Source organism: Rhinoderma darwinii, chromosome 12, assembly GCF_050947455.1.
Source record: "Rhinoderma darwinii isolate aRhiDar2 chromosome 12, aRhiDar2.hap1, whole genome shotgun sequence".
NCBI classification, from domain to species: domain Eukaryota; kingdom Metazoa; phylum Chordata; class Amphibia; order Anura; family Rhinodermatidae; genus Rhinoderma; species Rhinoderma darwinii.
In genome coordinates, this window is record NC_134698.1 from 82,952,427 (window position 1) to 82,978,110 (window position 25,684).

At 45.4% G+C, this 25,684-nt stretch overlaps 1 protein-coding gene across 5 annotated transcripts in view; it reads left to right on the forward strand.

Moving 5' to 3' along the window:
- Positions 1-246: 246 nt before the first annotated feature.
- EFCAB11 (EF-hand calcium binding domain 11) overlaps positions 247-25,684 on the forward strand; it is a 31,679-nt gene continuing 6,241 nt past the window's right edge. Inside the window, exons 1-5 of one of the 5 annotated variants that reach the window (XM_075843727.1) lie at positions 247-410; positions 2,098-2,193; positions 3,465-3,507; positions 4,582-4,704; positions 5,087-5,177. In XM_075843727.1, coding sequence (XP_075699842.1) covers positions 3,480-3,507; positions 4,582-4,704; positions 5,087-5,177 — 242 coding nt within the window. In that variant the 5' untranslated portion in view covers positions 247-410; positions 2,098-2,193; positions 3,465-3,479. The other 4 variants (XM_075843723.1, XM_075843724.1, XM_075843725.1 and 1 more) reach the window with 4 other exon arrangements.

Below are 25,684 nucleotides of genomic sequence, written 5' to 3' on the forward strand. Positions count from 1 at the left end.
CTGCGGCTCAGCTCCACATGTGTCGCCGTTTGATGACGTCACCACGAGGCGCACAGAAATAAACGTCACCGCCTAGCCAATTATAGGTATTTCCCACATATTCTCCCGTTCTAATGTCCTTGAATATTATCGAGCTATAATAAAGAGAAGCCCAGCCGCTGTATAGTAGTACTGCCCCCTGCTGGCACATTCTAACAGCACTTGTTATAATGGAATTACAACTCCCAGCGGAGGTCAGCCAGGCTATCTCTCAGTTTCGGTGTAACGCCCCCTGACTGGACTTGCTGGGAGTGGCAAGCGGCATCTAGAACACTGCGATAATAATAACTACGCCACTGAGAGGACCTCTTGGAGTAAACCAATAGCCACGTTGCTTACAACTGACGTCAGTCATCGGCGACCAATAAGGTGTAAGCTTAGATTTGAGCGGTTGTTTTGGATTCTGGGTTGCTATGGCGACGCGGCCTGTGCGGTTGGGTGAAAGCAGTCCCGGGCGGTATTCAGGCGTCATTTCTGGGTTGGTTTAGGGGCAGAGCGATGTTTGCAGCGGGGTCTCTGTCAGCGCGGGATGTGAGTGACTCTGAGAGGAGGAAGTTTCTGCAGGTAATGTCTTCTCATACCCCAGTACATGGAAGTCCCGGAGTCGTCCTCTCTCCCCTTGTTTCAGGGAATGCTGGGTGACAACCAATATGGCGTCACGGGGTTATAACCCAACTCTCCCGGACCCTCGAGCGCCAAATCTGGCAAAAAGATGGACGTAGAAGAAATATCACCTCAGGGCTAAACAAGTTAACCATTCAGGAGTCTGGGAAAGCTGAATAAAACCCCATATGAGCTTCATTACAGTTCTCACAGGTGTTATTACCCAGCTTTTCTAGGCTTCTGAATGGTAAATCCACCCACCAATGTATGAATATAGAGCATCACCCATAACCAGGCCGATTTAGGCCACGTTCACACCATGCGTATTATGTGCGGTAAATCTGCAGCGTAATAAAGGACCAGCAAAGAAAATAACATTGCAAGAAATCTCGTCTACACGTTGTTATATTTTTCGGGAACATAAATGACCTGCGGTGCAGATTTCAAACTCCGCAGCGTGAATTTATTTTGCTTTTCCGTCTCAGAATTGTATCTGACGAGTTTATAAAAAAAATCACATCAAAATCTGCAGCTGTTTCCGCATTAGAACCTAAAAACAAAAAAAAACAATATAAAGTGCGGAATTACCACAATAAATAAATAGCCTTACCATTCAAGAGTCAGGAAAAGCTGTGTTAAAAGCCATAGAAGCTTCGCCTTAGTTCTCACAGATGTAATTCCCCAGCTTTTCTAGGCTTCTGAATGGTAAATCCACCCGTCTATGCCTTAAAAGAAAAACTGATGAATCCTCCCCCGGCGACCGCACCGATAAATCCTCCCCCGGCGACCGCACCGAGAAATCCTCCCCCATCGACCGCACCGATAAATCCTCCCCCATCGACCGCACCGATAAATCCTCCCCCGGCGACCGCACCGATAAATCCTCCCCCGGCGACCGCACCGATAAATCCTCCCCCGGCGACCGCACCGATAAATCCTCCCCCGGCGACCGCACCGATAAATCCTCCCCCGGCGACCGCACCGATAAATCCTCCCCCGGCGACCGCACCGATAAATCCTCCCCCATCGACCGCACCGATAAATCCTCCCCCGGCGACCGCACCGATGAATCCTCCCCCGGCGACCGCACCGCTGAATCCTCCCCCGGCGACCGCACCGCTAAATCCTCCCCCGGCGACCGCACCGCTAAATCCTCCCCCGGCGACCGCACCGCTAAATCCTCCCCCGGCGACCGCACCGCTAAATCCTCCCCCGGCGACCGCACCGATAAATCCTCCCCCGGCGACCGCACCGATGAATCCTCCCCCGGCGACCGCACCGATAAATCCTCCCCCATCGACCGCACCGATAAATCCTCCCCCATCGACCGCACCGATAAAGCGACCGCACTGATAACTCTCCCCCCCCCTGTAACATTCAGCGCACTGGGACTATTTCCTCTGTGATTATTGCCAGTCATTATCTCTCTGTGATCATGGGATTGTTTTGTTTCAGGTGTTCGAGGCTTGTGATGAAGGCAAAAAAGGGCATCTCAGCAGGGAAGACCTCAAGGTGGCTGTTGTAACATTATTTGGGTATAAACCCTCTAAGGTAAGTTGTGCGGCGCTGTATATGGGATCTATCATCAGGTTATATATAGGTGAAGATATAAAGTAGAAACATGACAAATGCTGCATAATCCAGACCTTGCGTGATACCACTGTTTTCCAGAAGATGTCAGCAGAGAGTCACTGTCAGTGGCCGGGAGTCACGTATCTGCTGTCATGATTGCTCCCCGCGTTATTACCATTCACTATGTCTCCCAACGTGTGTACACCTGTTGGGGGTCACAGTGCACCCTACTGAACGATGTACGTGGCCTCTTTCACTGTCACTTTTCTTTTCAGAAACTTTCATAAAGTAGTTGCACTTGGTGTGACTGAATTGTAACTTTCCTTTTGTTGACAAGGACATCAAATTTCCTTTTAGGGTTAACTAAAGTTTCAGCAAACTTCTGACATGTTATAGTGACATGTCAGAAGTTTTGATTGGTGGGGTCCGAGCACTGAGACCCTCACCGATCGCTAAAACTAAGCAGCATAAGCGCTCGTGTGAGCGCCGAGTCGCTTCGTTTCTGTTAAGCTTTTTCCGGAAATCGTTGTAGCGGTGTACGGACTGGATAGAAAGTCTACGAGCCCATACACCGCTACGTTGGCTTTCCAGAAAAAAGCCGAAAAGAAACTAAGCGGCTCAGCTCTCACACTAGCGCTTCTGCCGCTTCGTTCTAGCAATTGGTGGGGGTCTCAGTGCTCGGACCCCCACCAATCAAAATTTCGGACATGTCACTATAACATGTCAGAAGTTTGTTGAACATTTAGTTACCATTCAAGTATAAATTAAAGTAACTGTGGTCTCCTCATAAATATACACTGTAACGAGCCATACACCAGTGTGAGAGTTTTTTTTTTTTTTGTTTTTTTTTTACTTTCCACAGTTAGACCTACAATGTTGAGTAACTTTGCAAGTACTTTTACTTATCTTGTACTAATTCTGAGTATTATTTTCTCTGTATATCAAGAGCTGCATTCAAAATTCTGCTGTGTGTCCTTAGCAGCAGACCGTGGTTTAGCTGTCATCTGAGCTCCCACAATGCACTGCTCTCTAGTTAACCTGAAATTTGCAGAATTCTGGATTTAGCTTTAGATTTGAGTGGAGAAGAAAACATAATGTAGTTAGTATTTTCTTAACTTTTTATGTCGATTTATGTTCAGCCGTGGAGTTCAGATAATGTTTAGCTGCATTATTATAAAAGTACAAGTAATGACCACTTATAAGTCGCTCTTGCTTCTCTGATATTCATAAATATCATTCATTTTTTCCAGATTGAAGTGGATACAATGGTGCCGGGCCTGCCAAAGACTGGAGGTAACTGGGTGTCTGTAGAGGTTTCTAAAACTCCAACATATAAATTTGTGCTTTTAAAGGGCAGGTCTAGATTTTGTGGGCTGGACTAGAGTGTAAGTGATTTACATGTAATCTGTGCCATCACGAAGTCACTGATTAATGCTGAAGCTTATGTTCACCAAACCTTAAAGGGTAATTAAACTTCTGACATGTTCTAGTGACATGTCAGAAGTTTTGATCGGTGGGGGTCCGAGCACTGAGACCCCAACGATCGCTAAAACGAAGCAGCAGAAGCGCTCGGGTGAGTGCTGAGCCACTTGGTGTCTAATCGGCTTTTCTCGGAAAGCCGATGTAACGGTGTACGGACTCAATAGAATGTCTATGGGCGCGTTCACCGTTACATCGGCTTTCCGATAAAAGGCGATTAGAAACGAAGCGGCTCAGTGCTCACCCGAGCGCTTCGGCCGCTTAGTTTTGGCGATCGGTGGGGGTCTCATTGCTCGGTCCTGCACCGCTCAAAACTCCTGACATATCACTATGACAAGTCAAGTTTTCTTAAAGTTTAGTTACCCTTTAATATATAGAATTACACAAAGTAACAGTTCGGTTATATTATATGTATTATCAGAATTGCTCCCTTTACAGGCAAGTATTCGGGTACGTCCACACACAGCGTCGTTTCTCCACAGATGGTTATGAATGTAACACATGCAGATTTTGCAGTGGATTTCAATTTCGTGACAGAATGACCATGTGGCGGATTAGAAAATCTGCATCATGGCCTGAATTCCACACAGATTTTTTTTCCACTACTTATGCGGCAGAATAATAATCAATGTCGGCAGCGCGTCCCTCCGTGTAAACGGGATGTATTGCCGACAATGATGTAAACTGTATTGGCACAAACTTTCTTGTTCGTCGCCCGTACAGTACAATGATTGCTCCATATAAATGCAGCTAAACAAGTGCTCGACGCGCTACAATGTCGATCAGCGCCGGTGTAAAAGGACCCTGAGGTTCTGCGGACAGTCCTGGGCTGGGAGATCACTGAATACACATCAGCATTAGAAAACATCATTTACTAACACAATGTAGTGTCGTCTTCTTACCCCATAGGAGTGAGACCTGATGAATTTGTGAAGCTGATGTCCCTGAAGAGAAGTGCGCAGCTGAGCTTTGGAGACCTGAGACAGATATTTTCTGTGTTTGATACGCACTGTGAGTATTCATTCTACGCCTCTAGATGTCATGGTCACTGTAAGGCCCTGTTCACACAGAGTTATTTTGCAGGCAGAAAAAAAAATCTGCCTCGGAATTCCTTCAGGAATTTTGAGGCAGATTTTGAACTGCCTGGCCTTTTTTCCGTTTATTTGCCCCTTGGCCATTGAAGCTGAGGCAAGGACCGCGGAGAAAAAAAAACGCTCGGAAACTAGCGCCGCAGATTTTTTCTGCCTCACATTGATTCAATGTAGATGGACTAATACATGAGCCTCCATATGTCTTGCTTAACGTTAAGGCTTTTTAAAACAAAATTTTAAAAAATAAAAAATTTGAAAGTTGATGCTCCCTTTAAATCGTTTCCTTTATACTGTGTCTTTAGGCCGTGGATTTTTAAACTTGGACGACTTTAATCGTGCATTTAAACGAGTGGCCCCAAACCTATCTGAGCAGACGATCATTGAGGCTTTCAGGTGAGGGGCTAACGTCTCCAAGACGGCAAGATATTACATGTACATCATTCGGACGGTTTCACTGGGTTGAAATACAGTTGTGTATTCTAGTCCCCAAACTACGGAGGAAACATCCGGACTCCCCACCCCTCTAATGAACTGAACTTGACAATAGGGTTCAGTTGGGATCTAAATTCGGGTCAGTAGAACCAGAGTCCAGGTGTTGTGCTCTTAACACTGATGCTTAAATGTGGCCATATTATATGTAACCAGCTACAGCGTGATTCTGATGCATAATTTTTCCTGCCGATGAAAGATTTTACATATTGGAAGGTGTAATTTTTTTTAGGGTAAATTTACTTATATGGTTTTTGATGCGATGAAAACAAAACGCAATAAAAACTGCATGCGGTTTTTAGCACGCCACTTTTCAGTGTAGTTTTGCGCCATGCGGTTAGACATTTTTAAGAGGAATAAGCTGCTACTGCACTATAATCACACTGGAGCAACTACTCATATATGTGCTGAAATACAAGTTCCATCCCTTTTATTAAATTCTATGGTTTCTGCGAGTTCTGCAGGTTTCAAGAAGTAAAAACCACAGGAAAAAAATGGGCATGTGAATGAATATACCCTCAAAGTGCACCTACTGTTAAAAATGTAAAAGCTGTATATAGGTCCTATGGATCGCCCTCTAGTGATGGCAGCAGTCCTATGCATCACCCCCTAGTGATGGCAGCAGTCCTATGCATCACGCCCTAGTGATGGCAGCAGTCCTATGTATCACCCCCTAGTGATGGCAGCAGTCCTATGCATCACCCCCTAGTGATGGCAGCAGTCCTATGCATCACCCCCTAGTGATGGCAGCAGTCCTATGTAACACCCCCTAGTGATGGCAGCAGTCCTATGGATCACCTCCTAGTGATGGCAGCAATCCTATGTATCACCCTCTAGTGATGGCAGCAGTCCTATGGATTGTCCTGTAGTGATGGCAGCAGTCCTATGTATCACCCCCTAGTGATGGCATCAGTCCTATGGATCACCTAGTGATGGCAGCAGTCCTATGGATCACCACCTAGTGATGGCAGCAGTCCTATGGATCGCCACCTAGTGATGGCAGCAGTCCTATGGATCACTTCCTAGTGATGGCAGCAGTCCTATGGATCGCCCCCTAGTGATGGCAGCAGTCCTATGGATCACTTCCTAGTGATGGCAGCAGTCCTATGTATCGCCCTCTAGTGATGGCAGCAGTCCTATGGATCACCTCCTAGTGATGGCAGCAGTCCTATGGATCGCCCCCTAGTGATGGCAGCAGTCCTATGGATCACTTCCTAGTGATGGCAGCAGTCCTATGTATCGCCCCCTAGTGATGGCAGCAGTCCTATGGATCACTTCCTAGTGATTGCAGCAGTCCTATGGATCGCCCTGTACTGATGGCAGCAGTCCTATGGATCGCCCACTAGTGATGGCAGCAATCCTATTTATCGCCCCCTAGTGATGGCAGCAGTCCTATTTATCGCCCCCTAGTGATGGCAGCAGTCCTATTTATCGCCCCCTAGTGATGGCAGCAGTCCTATGGATCGCCCCCTAGTGATGGCAGCAGTCCTATGGATCGCCTCCTAGTGATGGCAGCAGTCCTATGGATCGCCCCCTAGTGATGGCAGCAGTCCTATGGATCACCCCCTAGTGATAGCAGCAGTCCTATGGATCACTTCATAGTGAAGGCAGCAGTCCTATGGATCACTTCATAGTGAAGGCAGCAGTCCTATGGATCACTTCATAGTGAAGGCAGCAGTCCTATGGATCACTTCATAGTGAAGGCAGCAGTCCTATGGATCGCCTCCTAGTGATCCAGCAGTCCTATGGATCGCCCCCTAGTGATGGCAGCAGTCCTATGGATCGCCTCCTAGTGATGGCAGCAGTCCTATGGATCACCCCCTAGTGATGGCAGCAGTCCTATGGATCACTTCCTAGTGAAGGCAGCAGTCCTATGGATCACCCCCTAGTGATGGCAGCAGTCCCATGGATCACTTCCTAGTGAAGGCAGCAGTCCTATGGATCACTTCCTAGTGAAGGCAGCAGTCCTATGGATCGCCCCCTAGTGATGGCAGCAGTCCTATGGATCACCCCCTAGTGATAGCAGCAGTCCTATGGATCACTTCATAGTGAAGGCAGCAGTCCTATGGATCACTTCATAGTGAAGGCAGCAGTCCTATGGATCACTTCATAGTGAAGGCAGCAGTCCTATGGATCACTTCATAGTGAAGGCAGCAGTCCTATGGATCGCCTCCTAGTGATCCAGCAGTCCTATGGATCGCCCCCTAGTGATGGCAGCAGTCCTATGGATCGCCTCCTAGTGATGGCAGCAGTCCTATGGATCACCCCCTAGTGATGGCAGCAGTCCTATGGATCACTTCCTAGTGAAGGCAGCAGTCCTATGGATCACTTCCTAGTGAAGGCAGCAGTCCTATGGATCACCCCCTAGTGATGGCAGCAGTCCCATGGATCACTTCCTAGTGAAGGCAGCAGTCCTATGGATCACTTCCTAGTGAAGGCAGCAGTCCTATGGATCGCCCCCTAGTGATGGCAGCAGTCCTATGGATCGCCCCCTAGTGATGGCAGCAGTCCTGTGGATCACTTCCTAGTGAAGGCAGCAGTCCTATGGATCGCCTCCTAGTGATGGCAGCAGTCCTATGGATCGCCTCCTAGTGATGGCAGCAGTCCTATGGATCGCCTCCTAGTGATGACAGCAGTCCTATGGATCGCCCCCTAGTGATGGCAGCAGTCCTATGGATCGCCCCCTAGTGATGGCAGCAGTCCTATGGATCACTTCCTAGTGAAGGCAGCAAGCATCTGAGATTTTTAATTTGGGATACAGGGGAACAATGCACTGTATTAATGAAACAGAGGACTGTAGCCTGATTATGTATATTAGAAAAATGTTCAAAATAATTTATACTGCTGTTAAATGATTGGACCCTTAAAGTGAACCTGCTTTTAAAATACATTTTAAAAGCAGGTTCACTTTAAGGGTCCAATCCCCCCATTCTGCACTACTAATGCTACATGTAAAACCAAGGTTTAAGGGGTTGTTGAACTTGAGCCACCCCTGCTCCGCCGGCACTTCCCTCAACAATGACTTGATCTTGAGGATCTCCCGGAATCCGCTGTTCTTGCTGGAATGTGCGGCCACTAAGCCTTCATGTTCCCTGCAAAGGACACGTTAGACGTCGCCCACGGCTCTCTGTAATGACAAACAAACCCCTGGCTAACCGTGTGGGGGACCCCGCTCTGTTACCTCCATATGCCGTAATAGAGGGCGTGATGAATATAGAATATTTATATAATGGGAAGGGATATTGTTATCTGCCCAGGCTCCGGGTTTATAGCTGGCACAATGACCGTAACATTTAGGGGTGATAGATGGAGTTGCCTCCATTATATTCGGTGACATCCGTAGCGACGAGCTCTTTTTAACATTCCAGTCTGTCCTCTCCCGATGATCTCCAGCCAGCTGATTATACCAGTTGCTGCAGAATTAGGATCCCAGACAGACAACACAGGACGTGGTCAAAAGCATTTAGAACCCAAGTGCACGCCGCTCCACAAGCCCCCCCATTACAAGAATAACCCTGAAGCAATGACCACATCTGCAAACGAGCCCCCGAGAAACGACCGCATAAAATCCGACCCGTCCCATCCCGTTGACCGCAGGACGTAATAAACACGACTCGCCAAGCTGGAAATAGCGTTTTTTGATTGTGCGTTGATTAGCATGCTCCGAAGGCAGCTCGCCCTGCGTTTTTATTGCGCTATTATTGCCTTCTATTATCTCCTCTCGGTCCATCCCGGCAGCTCCTGCACCACATTAGATAAACACGGGGTCAGGTGCCCCTCTAATTATTTCACTTCATTGTCCACTAATAACGACCTCATTGTTTTGTGCCGCTTTGCTGTAATTAGAAGCAGAAGCCAAACGACGCGCGGCTTACGACAATGGCGGCGCGCTGATACCGCGCTCCCTCTGCAAGTTAGATTTATGAACCTGTACTACAGAGCAGAATGGATCTCCTGCGTTCATCTCCCAGCGCCGGTTACCATGGAAACCACATACACAGAGCAGCGTCGTTTCACCTCTGGTGATTCCGTCAGACGATTTTCTCGTTCCTTTGTTGCCGTCTTCCCAGCCTTTCATCACCAGACAATTAATCATTCGCGCAGGTTTTTCTCTTCTCATACAACATTTATGAGCGTCTTTTTTTCCGGTATGAAAAAATAAAATAAAATTAAGAGCAGTGAGTTCCCGGCTGCCATTTACAGCATCTCCGTCTCCTGAACACGGGTAGATGCAGCCATTTTATGGAATTCGCCAACTTTAGGTGAGGCACACCTGAGGCGCGAGGCGCTGCGTCTGTCAGGGTTGTATTTTAGCCTCTGTTCAGACTACAACTTGTCATGGCTCCTTTTTTCTTTAGTGAAGCTGCGGACGACACCTGACCACAATAGAAGCCGCCATCAGATGTGTCACGTACGTCTTTAACCTTTTCAGGACCAAGGGGCATCGATGCCTCAATGACCAGGCCCAATTTTACCGTTTTGGTATACATTCTTTTACACCGTTATAACTTTTGGACTATGTTGAATAACTGAACCATTTTTTTTTAGAGTTTTACAGCTGACTAAGGCTCTGTTCACATCTGCGAAGGAGGCTCCGTCACAGATCCGGCAGGGTTTACCGGAGAAAATAGCGCAGCATGCTGTGCTATTGTGTCCGGTAAAATCACGGACACTGCGACGTAAGGCCGACGGAACCTATTAAAGTCAATTAGTTCCGTCGGCATCCGGCGGTGTCTGTTGGTTCCGTTATTCCCTTTTCTGCTACTCCGACCGAGTAGAACAACGGAATGACACAACGCAGGTGTGAACAGAGCCTTACCTACTATTCCTGCCTGCATATTCTAATACTAAGGGGCACAGGGAATACAAAGTATATACTTTCTACTTTGTAAATGTGTGTGTGTGTGTATCTATATATATATATATATATATATATATATATACACAGTCGAGGATGAGAGGAGAGATCAAGCGTGAAAAGTTTTTTTACAAACAAACTTTTCAGAGATTACCATGATTTGTTAATCATGGTGATCACATTCTCAGAAGCCAAGTGGTTCGGCAATCAGTCATCAGTTTGCTGGGGACACTCACACCGCCGGCGTCAGAGCGCTCTCCTCAGCGCTATGCCGGCAGAAGCAGAGGACTGTAGATTCACGTCCTGGCTGCACGGGGTATATGCGGCTAGGACATGAATCTACAGATTGTCAGCATGAAGGGGTTAATCAGAATCCAGGTATAGGGATTTTCAGGTTGGAAACCATTTAGAGACCTAGCAGAAAATTTTAGTAGCATAAAAATCGAATAGAATAAAAATAATTTTCAAACATTTCTTAGTTATATCCGTTTCTGGGAAAGTTGTGTGAAAACCAATATGGCCACCATTATCTTCCAAGATTCATTACTCTGCTTTCCAAGAGTCCTGAAAGACAAATCTACCTAGTTGTGCTCCAGTATGGGAGCGGAGGATGTATCTCTGTATTGCTATGCAGATTTGTCATTGTGGGAAAGCTGGGTGACAACCCCTGTAGTGGGTGCAATGGCAGCCATATTTATTTATTTATTTTCCATTGTTTATATAGCGCCAACGTATTCCTCAGCGCTGTAAACAAATTATCATCACACCAGTGAGCGGCCCTGACACGGTCGCAACGTGGCCAACAACCACGTTGGCACTATGTAGGAGCGGCTGTCAAATACCTAGTTAAGGGCTATTCCAGTTACATGCGCACGCACACTGCCGCTCCACTCATTCGCTATGGGAGCGCCGGAGATAGCCGAGTGCAGTGTTCGGCTTTTTACGGCGCTGCCATAGAGAATAAATAGGGGGTAAGTTGTTGTAATTTGCTAAATCGTGCGGCCATAAAGGGTGTATTAATTCAGGGCCGCACAATTTTGCAGATAAAGATACGGTTTACCCGCGTTAACATGCGACCACTAACAGGCTGCTTGACAGCCGCACCGAACCTGGTGCCGGCGCAGTTGTTAGCCGTGTTGCGACCGTGTCAGAGCCGCTCCGTGTGGCCTTACCCTGAAACTTATGTAAGATTTAGTTAGGATTTTTTTTATTTTCTTTTTAAGGGAACCCTCATCAGTTCAGTATTAACCCCCTGTTGTCACTTCTATATATTCGTAGAAACAAGTAACGACCTTGAACAACAAATATTTCTGTTATTGAGATCTATAACTGCCCTCCATCTGGTGCGTGATTTTCTCCCAATACTTCCAAGTGGCCGGCGACCCTGTGTGTTGGCAGTGCCAGCCACTCATGCAGCCTGCCAGCAATCTTGTTGAGATGGGGACGCCATGCCCCTCTTGGTTAGGAAACAATTAAATTGTTGCCTGCTGGGTTAAGACGAGCCCATCATCTGTCAGGATAGATTAATACACACTTGAAGGGAGGGAATTCTATTTCCAGATAAAGTCCTGGCTCCTTCTGCCGCGCTCCCTCTGTCGCGCTCCCTCTGCCGCGCTCCCTCTGCCGCGCTCCCTCTGTCGCGCTCCCTCTGCCGCGCTCCCTCTGCCGCGCTCCCTCTGCCGCGCTCCCTCTGCCGCGCTCCCTCTGCCGCTGATCTTCCCAGGTGTAACCGGCCGGCACCATCTCCACGGGCACGTCCTAGAGCAGCACTTGTGTTCATCTCACTATATGCTAATGATCTGGGCACGCACGGGTCCTGCGCCGCCACCATCAGTCACGCTTTAATTTTCCAGACTTCTGTTATTGAGTGAAGGAAATTAGATGTCGTGTAACTTCCCTCAAGAATCCCTGCCGTCTCTGTTTGATAAAAACACCGCTCGCTCTTTTCACAAAGATAACTGCAACCTGCTGCCCGCGTTCTAGCTCTTCTCTCCGTGACCTTCCTCGCGGTTTTGTCATTGATGCTGCAAAAGACCCTCCTCTGTCACAGCTTGTAGGATTAAAAGAAGACGGCGGCAGCAGACGTGTTATATTATTATATCATGCAGCATTGTAGTATATCATGTGCTATTATATTATATCATCTGGCATTGTATTATATATTATGGTACTATGTTATATTGTATTATAAAATGGTATTATATTACTTTATATCATATTTCTATTATATTTTATCATACTATATACTTTGGTCATCAGTTAATTTATTAAGAATTTAAAGAACTCTGTCGCCTTGTAACATCTTCTTTAGAGAGCAGTTCCATAAAAATATAAAATTATCCCCAGTTTTAAAGTCTTTAGTCGCATCTTCTGCCATGTTCTTATATTCACACGCGGCAGATTTGTTTCAGAAATTTCTGTGACTGTCCCATTGATCTGAATGAGACAAACAACCTGATTCTGATGAATGGAACTGACTTTCTGTCGCAGAAATTTCTGCCGTGTGTAAACAGGCCCATAGGGTCTGTTCACACAAGGCGGATACGCAGCGTAAAAGCAAACATCCTGTCCGCCCCGTGTGCCGCAGGGAATTCCAGCTGGAAAACTGCACCAAATTGTGTTGCAGTTTTCAGGCAAGGTTGTCCGCTGCAGAAAAGTGCATAGAAAAAAAAAAAGGATACTTACCTCGGTGCCGCGTCACTTCGACGTCATAACGCTTTCCAGCCCTGGGGTGACGTTTCATCCCATGTGACCGCTGCTGCCTGTGATTGGCTGCTGGGGTCACATGGGATGAAACAAAACATCATCCCAGGTGGCCGCTTTAGGAAGAACTACAGACTTCTGGGTAAGTATAAGATTTTTTGTTTTTTTTCTGTCGCGCTTTTTGCGGTGGAATCACAGCGATTCCATAGAAAAAAACGCAACATCTGATATTTCTTGCAGATTTTACCTCCCCAATAGCGAAATCCTACAATATGTAAGCAGCGTTTACGCAAATACGATTGACATGCTGCGAATTCAAAAAACGCTCCGCAGGTCAATTTTTGAGCGTTTTTTCCGCTTATCATTTACGCAGCGAGCGCAGAAGATTTGTTCTATCTCATCCACTTTGCTGCTACTTTATTATGCTGCAGATTTTCCGCAACTTATTCTGTTGCGGAAAGTCCGCAGTATTTACGCTACGTGTGAACTTACCCTTACTTGTCAACTATCCATCGTTCGGCCGTGGCTGACACCTCGAATATCCACCTGGACACACCTTGACAATGCCATGTTAGCACAGAGATCGCAGAACTGAAGCCACCAGAACATACTCCGACTGCTGCTTAGCAAAGAGCACGTTTGAGGAATTATTTTTTGGAGTGTGTTAAAAAATGTCCAAAAAAATTATTACAACGGAGAAGCCCTAATATTAACGAGAACATCCCTTTAAATCTGTTTCTGGAAGACCTGGTGTCTATGAGATGGGAGGGGGGGGGGGCAATGACCCTTTTCCCACATGAGAACAGCTATGCACTGAATGCCGGTGCCGGCTGCGAGGGCCCCACTGCGCCGCCGGTTATACATTGTGGCTTGCAATCACACTGTTTTTTTACCGCTTTCCTCTTTTCACGACTTTGAGAAAAGTCTCCCCCCTCCCCCAACAGGGATCATCGAATCATCCACTGATAACGTGTGAAGCAATAAGCGGCAACACTTCATGTTCTCAGCTTTCTGACAACCAAACAAAATATGATTCTGAAAAAAAAAATATTCTCAGCCATATGGCTCGAGAAATGTGTCAGCGGACGGACTGCGCAAAGCCTCGCAGGCACAATCTCTCACGTGCTGAGTGTGCGCAGCAAGCAAAATATGCATCGTGCTGAGGAGGAAACTTTCCCAGATAGTTGGATATAAATCAGAGGAGGACGGGTGACAGCACACTGACAGCGCAATACACCTGGCCATTCCAAGCTTCTGGGCATTCACCCCCCTAACAGCTTATCTGAGCTCCTGTAATGCAAGGGGGGTAAGCTAGTTTTTCCTACATCACCTTACTACAGTGCCAGGTTTAAAGACAATGCTTCCCAGAATGCAAATCACCAGAGCAAGTGTTGTGCAGACACTAAACAACTGGGTAATGCTGGGAGGATTCAGCTATGAAGCCTGCACAATTGTGAGTTCAGCTCTGGAGTATAATACAGGATGTAACTCCGGATCAGTACAGGATAAGTAATGTAATGTATGTACACAGTGACTCCACCAGCAGAATAGTGAGTGCAGCTCTGGAGTATAATACAGGATGTAACTCCGGATCAGTACAGGATAAGTAATGTAATGTATGTACACAGTGACTCCACCAGCAGAATAGTGAGTGCAGCTCTGGAGTATAATACAGGATGTAACTCAGGATCAGTACAGGATAAGTCATGTAATGTATGTACACAGTGACTCCACCAGAAGAATAGTGAGTGCAGCTCTGGAGTATAATACAGGATATAACTCAGGATCAGTACAGGATAAGTAATGTAATGTGTACACAGTGACTCCACCAGCAGAATAGTGAGTGCAGCTCTAGAGTATAATACAGGATGTAACTCCGGATCAGTACAGGATAAGTAATATATGTACACAGTGACTGCACCAGCAGAATAGTGAGTGCAGCTCTGGAGTATAATACAGGATGTAATTCAGGATCAGTACAGGATAAGTAATGTAATGTATGTACACAGTGACTCCACCAGAAGAATAGTGAGTGCAGCTCTGGAGTATAATACAGGATGTAACTCAGGATCAGTACAGGATAATTAATATATGTACACAGTGACTGCACCAGCAGAATAGTGAGTGCAGCTCTGGAGTATAATACAGGATATAACTCAGGATCAATACAGGATAAGTAATGTATGTACACAGTGACTCCACCAGCAGAATAATGAGTGCAGCTCTGGAGTATAATACTGGATATAACTCAGGATCAATACAGGATAAGTAATGTATGTACACAGTGACTCCACCAGCAGAATAATGAGTGCAGCTCTGGAGTATAATACTGGATATAACTCAGGATCAGTACAGGATAAGTAATGTAATGTATGTACACAGTGACTCCACCAGCAGAATAGTGCGTGCAGCTCTGGAGTATAATACAGGATAAGTAATGTAATGTATGTACAGTGACCCCACCAGCACAATTGTGAGTGCAGCTCTGGAGTATAATACAGGATGTAATTCAGGATCAGTACAGGATAAGTAATGTAATGTATATACACAGTGACTCCACCAGCAGAATAGAGAGTGCAGCTCTGGAGTATAATACAGGATGTAACTCAGGATCAGTACAGGATAAGTAATGTAATGTATGTACACAGTGACTCCACCAGCAGAATAGTGAGTGCAGCTCTGGAGTATAATACAGGATGTTACTCAGGATCAGTACAGGATAAGTAATGTAATGTCTGTACACAGTGACTCCACCAGCAGAATAGTGAGTGCAGCTCTGGAGTATAATACAGGATGTAACGCAGGATCAGTACAGGATAAGTAATGTATATACACAGTGACTCCACCAGCAGAATAGAGAGTGCAGCTCTGGTGTATAATACAGACTGTAACTCGGAAACAGTACAAGATTATAGTAATGTGTGTACAAAGTGAGTTCATCATTTAGATTTCTGACTACCATAGACTCCAATAGACAATTAAGCTAAACTGGAGTTACAGATCACAGCTGTGTACTAATGGAGCAGTGCCGCAATGTAAAGTATGGGGACAGAGCGGCAGCTTGAGCCTGTGTTCCATTTCTGCAATTTACTATTGTTTAATGTTGCAATTTTAATTGAGTATCAGTTTACCTGCATTTAACCACTTGTTCTACTCATCCCTTGTCCTTTCCAGCAGCGAATGTGTTAAGTTCCGCTTGATTAAGATCCATTCTCCCTACTGATTTATAATTGGGCTCTGGGAGAGAAGTCAATTACTTAATGTGTACGCGTCTTCTAAAGGCTGCATTGTCAAGCTCCCTTATCCATACGAGATACAGCGCCTCTTGTATTCAGTAACAGAGAAACAAACAAAATGAGCTGTGTAATTAATCTGACGCGCTGAACACTGGGAGACAATGCAGTGTAGTGGAGCGATAGCCGGCGGGAGATTCCCCACAGGACGTGCCTGGAGCCTGCGCTGCCACTGAATGGAAGCGGGCGGCTAATGTCGCCGTCCTCCCGGTCACATCTGGACACATGGGAAAATCGCACAAGGCCGCAGGACATCACCGGGATGATCTACATTTATGTATTTCTTCTCTAGCGACTCCAGGAGAGAGCGATGGTTCATCCAAATCTAGAATTGAAGTCTATGGGAGGAGTTTATGAACTTTTCTACGCAGGTTTTTTGGCATGGAAAAGTCACAAATGCATCAAAAGTCACAATTTCCCCAAATAAAACAACCAAAAAACAACCTTTTAAGCATTTAAGAACTATGTAAATCTTTGAAGACTTTTTTTGTTTTTACAAAAACAATTGATTTGTGTTATTATAAAGTTATTGTTTTGCTATTTGAGACACAGATTCTTAGTATCCTGTATACACAGCAGCTGTATCTTGTGCTGAAACCCGAATCCGTCAGATCAGTGGGACTGACGGCTTTAGTGACAGCGGGTCAGGGACACGCAGGATCCAGCTTTATTATCAATCACATCTAAGTTCGATAACAGGTGGATCCTGCGTGTCAGAGACCCGCTGTCACCGAAGCCGTCAGTCCCACTGAACTGACGGATTCGTGTTTCAGCACAAGATACAGCTGCAGGATATACAGGACACATAGAAGCTGGATCTCAAAAAGTAAAACTTTTTTTTTTTTTAATGAAAACTAATTACAAAGTTCTTTTTGGTTAAAAAAAAAAACAAAAAGGATTTTCAAAGGTTCCGTAGCCTTTAAGCTGCCCACGAAACTTTTACAAAAACGGAGCTTAGTAAAAGGGACAGGGCCTGCCACACCCTGACAAGTTTACTGCAATTTATTCTAGAAACCGGCGTAAACTATAGAGGAAATCAACGCCAACTCTTAGCTGGCATAGGTTTCCCTTTCAGGTGCACGGACAGCCAGAGAGGCGCCTCTTACTCCAGATACCTTTATATTAAACACCGTTCTTAATAAATCTCCCTCATTATGTTTTCTGCTTCGTGCACCTGAGATTTCATTGGGTATAAAACTTGCTGCACTTTGAAAGACTTTCTGCCAAGGAAACGAAGTCTGTGAAATAAAAATATGAATTATATAATTATTGGATGTGGCCATTTCGGGTGCACTGTCAATTCCTGAAACTTCTGCCGTGGTAAAGCCGCCAGGGTCACCGATAAGAGCCGATACAATGAAGTGGAGACCTCCACGAGCAACACAAGCTCAGCCACGAAACGCAGGCCACATAATAACACCGAACGGGACCACTGAGCGCTCAATGCCCAACCTCAATAATGCTCTTGGGGCTGACAGGACGGGAGGGAGATGTCCTGCTGCTGCTGTGGATTACCCTGACTGAAACATTGTAACAACCCCCTCAGCTTGTTGAGCAGGTGGAGATCAGGACTGGTTTTAGCCTCCTAATGTGTACAAGAATGTTGTTGTTCAATTAAAGCAAACAGAGATCTTGAAGAAGGGTAGAAATTGAAAAGAAAAATAATTCAGAACTTTTGGAACCCTTTCCGAAAACTCATCAGTACAGCTATTCCGGGATGACTCTGGCTGTAACGTCATGTATATTGTGACATGCTGACCCCGACTGACATCTGCGATTTGATCCTCGCTGCTGATGAGACATTTAAGTAACACAATAAATAAAGTAACGTATAGCAGATGTCCTTCCAGAACAGATCGCCCGCACTCATTATCCCATCTATTCCTTCTGTGCCCTACAAAATGCCCCATGTAGTTGGGACATCCCGGACATTTGCTCCTGATACTTTATACCAGGACAGATGGGCCCAGCCGGATACAGTGACATCTCCCCGGGCAGTGGACTCCATGCTGCGTGACATTATATATTTCACACCCACTTCTCAGCCTCTTCACTTTTATAGCACTGTCTGCGAGATGAAGCGTTACAATGTCACGCCCCCTTAAAGTGTAAGCTGGGGGACCATTCCTGTTGGAGCCGTAATGTCGGCCATTCTGGTGGTCACCCAGCTTTCCCAGAAACAGATTTAATGTAATTCACGTTCATGTACCATCTGGTCAGCGCAGCTTTTCCAGAGGTAAAAAAAAACAAACCTGCATCTAAATGCAAAATGTGAACTTTCAGTTATTTTATTCTCCTACATAGATAAGAGATGGAGGATAACGACCACTATAACGACCACTATAACGACCACTATAACGACCACTATAACGACCACTATAACGACCACTATAACGACCACTATAACGACCACTATAACAACCACTATAACAAGCACTATAACAACCACTATAACAAGCACTATAACAACCACTATAACAACCACTATAACAACCACTATAACAACCACTATAACAAGCACTATAACAACTACTATAACAAGCACTATAACAAGCACTATAACAAGCACTATAACAACTACTATAACAACCACTATAACAAGCACTATAACAACCACTATAACAACCACTATAACAACCACTATAACAAGCACTATAACAACTACTATAACAAGCACTATAACAACCACTATAACAAGCACTATAACAAGCACTATAACAACTACTATAACAACCACTATAACAAGCACTATAACAACCACTATAACAACCACTATAACAACCACTATAACAACCACTATAACAAGCACTATAACAAGCACTATAACAAGCACTATAACAAGCACTATAACAAGCACTATAACAGCCACTATAACAACCACTATAACAGCCACTATAACAACCACTATAACAAGCACTATAACAACCACTATAACAAGCACTATAACAACCACTATAACAACCACTATAACAACCACTATAACAACCACTATAACAACCACTATAACAAGCACTATAACAAGCACTATAACAAGCACTATAACAAGCACTATAACAGCCACTATAACAGCCACTATAACAGCCACTATAACAAGCACTATAACAAGCACTATAACAAGCACTATAACAGCCACTATAACAGCCACTATAACAGCCACTATAACAATCACTATAACAACCACTATAACAGCCACTATAACAACCACTATAACAGCCACTATAACAACCACTATAACAACCACTATAACAATCACTATAACAACCACTATAACAGCCACTATAACAGCCACTATAACAACCACTATAACAGCCACTATTAGGCCAGATTCACACGAACGTTGCGTTTTTGCGCGCGCAAACAACGCAGCGTTTTGCGAGCGCAAAAACCATTTGACAGCTGCGTGTGTCATGCGTGTCTGATGCGCGGCTGCGTGATTTTCGCGCAGCCGGCATCATAGAGATGAGGCTTGTCAACGCCCGTCACTGTCCAAGGTGCTGAAAGAGCTAAATCTTTCAGCACCCTCGACAGTGAATGCCGAACACAACAGCGAAAAACCTGTAAAAAAAAAAGATAAAGTTCCTACTTACCGAGAACTTCCCGGCCGTTGCCTTGGTGACGCGTCCTTGGTGACGCGTCCTTGGTGACGCGCCTCTCTTGACATCGGGCCCCACCTCCCTGGATGACGCAGCAGTCCAAGTGACCGCTGCAGCCTGTGATTGGCTGCAGCCTGTGCTTGGCCTGTGATTGGCTGGAGCTGTCACTTGAACTGAAGTGTCATCCCGGGAGGTCGGACTGCAGGAAGGAGACAGGAGTAATCGGTAAGTTAGAACTTCGGTTTTTTTTTACAGGTTAATGTATTTTGGGATCGCAAGTCACTGTCCATGGTGCTGAAACAGTTTAACTCTTTCAGCACCGTGGACAGTGACTATCTCCTGACGTCGCGTACCGATAATTTTTTTGCCGGGATCGGCCAAAACGAGTTTGGCCGAACCCGGTGAAGTTCGGTACGCTTGTCCGGCTTTGCTCATCGCAAAGACACTCCGTTTGGATGTTCGGAAACAGAAAAGCACGTGGTGCTTTTCGGTTTTCATTCATCCTTTTCACTGCTGTTGCGCGAATCACGCTCGTCCCACGGAAGTGCTTCCGTGTGGTGCGCGTGATTTTCACGCACCCATTGACTTCAATGGGTGCGTGATGCGCGAAATACGCAGAGTTATTGAACCTGTCGCGCTTTTTGCGCAGCAGACAAACGCAGCGCAAAAAGCACGGACTGTCTGTACTGCCCCATAGACTTGTATTGGTCCATGCGTGCCGCGTGAAAACCACGCGGCCCGCACGGACCGAATACACGCTCGTGTGAATCCCCCCTAACAATCACTATAACAGCCACTATAACAGCCACTATAACAGCCACTATAACAATCACTATAACAATCACTATAACAACCACTATAACAGCCACTATAACAACCACTATAACAACCACTATAACAACCACTATAACAATCACTATAACAACCACTATAACAGCCACTATAACAGCCACTATAACAACCACTATAACAGTCACTATAACAACCACTATAACAACCACTATAACAACCACTATAACAATCACTATAACAAGCACTATAACAGCCACTATAACAGCCACTATAACAGCCACTATAACAGCCACTATAACAACCACTATAACAATCACTATAACAACCACTATAACAAGCACTATAACAGCCACTATAACAGCCACTATAACAGCCACTATAACAACCACTATAACAGCCACTATAACAGCCACTATAACAGCCACTATAACAGCCACTATAACAAGCACTATAACAAGCACTATAACAAGCACTATAACAAGCACTATAACAGCCACTATAACAGCCACTATAACAAGCACTATAACAGCCACTATAACAGCCACTATAACAGCCACTATAACAGCCACTATAACAGCCACTATAACAATCACTATAACAACCACTATAACAAGCACTATAACAGCCACTATAACAGCCACTATAACAACCACTATAACAGCCACTATAACAGCCACTATAACAGCCACTATAACAGCCACTATAACAGCCACTATAACAAGCACTATAACAACCACTATAACAATCACTATAACAGCCACTATAACAGCCACTATAACAACCACTATAACAACCACTATAACAGCCACTATAACAAGCACTATAAGGCTATGTTCACACGGGGTCTTTTGCCGAGTTTTTTGACGCGGAAACCGCGTCGCAAAACTCGGCAGAAACGGCTCGAGAACGCCTCTCATTGATTTCAATGGGAGGCGTCGGCGTCTTTTTCCCGCGAGCAGTAAAACTGCCTCGCGGGAAAAAGAAGCGACATGCCCTATCTTCGGGCGCTTCCGCCTCCGACCTCCCATTGACTTCAATGGGAGGCAGGAGAAAGCGTGTTTTCTGCCCGCGGCGCTCAATGGCCGCGGGCGAAAAACGGCGCGATCATTGCTATTCACACGGAGTATTTTGGGGGAGGAATATCTGCCTCAAAATTCCGTTTGGAGCTTTGAGGCAGATATTCCTCCCCCAAAATACTCCGTGTGAACATAGCCTAACAAGCACTATAACAACCACTATAACAGCCACTATAACAATCACTATAACAACCACTATAACAACCACTGTAACAACCACTAATGGCCATAGCGCTTCTTGTCTCCTATTTGTGGTTTTTTGTTTTAACTTCTTTCCTAATGCTTTGCTTGTGTTCGTGTCAGTCTTTACTATAGTTCCGGTATTGTATTCATGAAACAGGAGGCTCAGGATTAACATACGGATGTGTCCTTATTAGATAAGGGAGTGCTGTGGAGCGTGAAATTGCAAGAGGATGGAAGCAACATGTGATTATCATCTGTGGGGGCTTCTCTAACATGACTTATGTCTAATAGTCCTATCATGACCCGTTGTCAGTCCATTCAGTGACAGACATCAAGGGTGAGGCGCGTAAGCCACGGTAATTGCCGGTCCCTTCTTTCGCATTTAGGAATTCCCATTTGATGTTCGCTTGCTGTGCGGGCTCTGATCTTCAGGATCGCACTTCTTAGAGGATTAAATGATTAGCCTCTCAGGCCTATTATCTCCAGCATATAATCACTTTAAGATTCTTCTAGATACTTACCTGCTAAAGTGCTTTGAAATGATTTGATCCCCACTCGCAGGACCGTGCACAGCGCGGCATTATGTGGATGGCACTTGTGCGCCCGTTCCCTGGATTCGGGGCTTCTTTCCGCTGCCAATTTAATAAAACTGGAGAGATACTTCACCCTGTAATTGTTCTCGGCAGCAGCGCTGCCTTCTTATAGGTTTACTGGGGGATACAATGTTTAACCAGAGCGTCGTCATAGCACACGGCGACTGCAGCTGGGTTACCCTGCGGATGTTATAGATTCTGACCTAGTCCTGCTCACACAATTGACGGACTTGTTACAATTTATCTGCGTACATAAGAGCTGCCAGCCTGGAGTCCAGGATAAAACAGAGATTTGTGCTACTGCTGTGTTAGGCCTTATTCACACGAACGGGTTATACGTCCGTTAAAACAACGGCCGTCACACATATCTATGGAATTCAATGGGGCCATTCACACGACCGTCGTTTCAATGGATCGTGTGAAGAGAAGAGTCCGTGAGAAAATGGGACATGTCCTATTTTTTTTTGCGCTCCACACATCCCCTCCATAGACTCTAGTGATAACGCATCCCGCAGGGAAAAGCACGGATGCACCTGGGACGTGAAAAACTGCAGTTTTTCACGTCCGAGATGCGCAACGCTCGTGTGAATCTAGCCGGGACCATAGGAGCAGTTCTGCAGGACCAACTGTAGGAGCAGAACTAGGCTCTCTAGATGCAAAGAATGAATGTTTCCATTCACTGACAAATCAGAGATGATGAAAATGATGTGAAATTGAAGCAGATACCATTATCGCGTATGGGCGATGGACGCCATTGTTAGACATCCGTTACTGGCCGCCGCCGTTTAAAGGATATGTCGGGAGGCTCCATTGATGTAACTGTTTATATATGGACCGTTAAAAGGTTATTTCCATCTCACAAATATATGGCATATCCAAAGCATATGAATGTCTGATGGATGTGGGTCGCACCTATATCAAGAACGGCTGTCCCCAGATTTCCGTCCCACCTTGTGAAGCGCCGGCTGGCCACCGATTCCAGACGGGCAGTAAATGGAGAGGTGTGCGCGCGTCTCTCTATTCTATGGGAACGACTGAGCAGCTTGCTGTCGAGTTACGTCACTGGGGCTTCCCAGATGTCAGCCGGGATCCAGCGGGATGGAAAATCATAGTCTACTACTCTAGTCTTTTAGCCCCCATCGGGCTTGTGGAGCCCTATGGACACGTTAAGTGTGTACGTCGGAACCGTAGAGTATAAAAATGATGTGCGCAGGGCCTTACAGCAAAAAACGATAGAACAAACACACAAAGACAAAACAAATCGACACCTCCTGATTTATTCGGCTAAGTTCACGTCTCGTTTTTACCCCACGTCTGATGTGCACATTGATTTCTATGGTCAGGACGGACGCCCTCACGGTGTAGTTTGTGCTTACGTTTTATCCTTTTTTTTTTCCCATGTCCTGAAAAGTGCAGTCCACTACGCTGCTCACTACTCTTCCAATACGTGTACCACACCTATACATTTTTATTTGTATTGAAGTCAATGGACGACGTATTCAATCTTAAACCCTACGTTTTGCATACGTAAAATTAATATGTTTGGCACCATATATGGGAAATCTTGACTTTACAACGTTTGATTTAGCTCAAGAACAAAAAAAAAAGTATACGTTTTTAGAAGCAAGAACGGACACAAACGTAGAAAATTGAAAACTACAAAAATAATAAGCTTATATTACTAATTCATAAATTTCTGTGACTTTAAAAACATACGTCGTCGTGTACCACAAATGTGCACAAAATGAGATGTGAACTCAGCCTGAGGGTCAATGCACACGGTGCGTATTACGTGCGGTTTTGCCACGCGTATTTGCGTAATACATTACCAGCATAGGCCATAAGACTCCAAGGAAATCCCATGTCCACGCTGCTGTATTTTTCGGGACGTAAATTGACCCGCGGTGCGTATTTTCAAAACTGTGGCATGTCAATTTATCCCGCGATTACGCTTTTAAATTCTGTCTGCCTAGTTCTGGAGAAATTCATAGCAAAACCTGCAGCGTGAAAACACAGCGATTTACGCAGCAAAACGAAAAAAACGCACCAAAAAAATGCAGCAAAGTTGCGAAATTCTTGCGGTTTTGCTGCGTATTTTCCGCAGCAAAACACGCAACGTGTGCAGGCAGCCTCGTTCAAACATGGTGTCATCAGAGCAAATCACCGTTTGTATGCAAAACGGCAGTCACTTACATTATTACCCCATTGAAGATGATCGATTGTATATAAAAAAAAAAACGCCCCCCAAATGTCCTCGTAGGCCACATGTAAAGGGGTTACCTATATCTGGGTGTTGTGTGGAAAGAGAATGGTGCGCAGCACCGCCGCCAAACAAGAGCATAGCCAAGACAAGTGATGAAGGACGTGAGCATGTGGTGCCGGAGTCTGGCGGGTCACACAATTTATTAGAGATCCCCATAGACTGGAATTAAACGCATCAACTCATTACCAAGTACAGACATTCTCAATAAAGTAAAACATCTGACCGGGAAAACAAGTGGCGCCGCTCATCCCTCGCTGCCGCCATTTATATGAAGAAGAATCAAACGATCACAACAAGCTCAGAGAATTAATAGAAAGTCTCCGCGGCTGGCGGCCCGGCGCGCTTCCTCACATTTACAATATTTGCAAACACATTTGGCAAAATAATTTCACGGTGAAGAATGAATATTCGAGAGAACGGCGCCCACAACACTTAATCTGTCTTACTTTATTTTGGAATTGTTGCTGCGCTGTTTTGCTGCGCTGTTTAGCTCACATGGGATTGTTTAGACTGTACAATTGTAGCAAACCCTGAGCTGTGAGAAGTGTTTGTTCTGTAGGGGTTTTTAGCCTCTGTATGCAAACAAATATGTTCCAATTCACTGACAACAATCAGAAGTTTTGAAAATGGAAGGCACTCTGATACATTGTATCAAGCCTTCAGCTGTATTAGTATGAGTTTCAGTCTTTGGATGTAGATTGCCTTTAACTGAGAGCAAGCAGAGATCTTGAAAATGGTGAGGAATTGAAGTACTAAGTCCCTTACAAACTGTGTGGGGCTAGTGCTGCAATTCCGCAGCATTTACAGTAGCAGCAAAGTAAATGAGATTTAGAAAATCTCATGCCCATTCTTCGAAAAAAAACTGCAGCAAAAACGTTAATATGGAGGTTGCTGTGAGTGGTGTAAGTGGAGCGTGCTGTGAGTGGGGCGTGCTGTGAGTGGGGCGTGCTGTGAGTGGGGCGTGCTGTGAGTGGAGGGTGCTGTGAGTGGAGGGTGCTGTGAGTGGAGGTTGCTGTGAGTGGAGGGTGCTGTGAGTGGAGCGTGCTGTCAGTGGGGA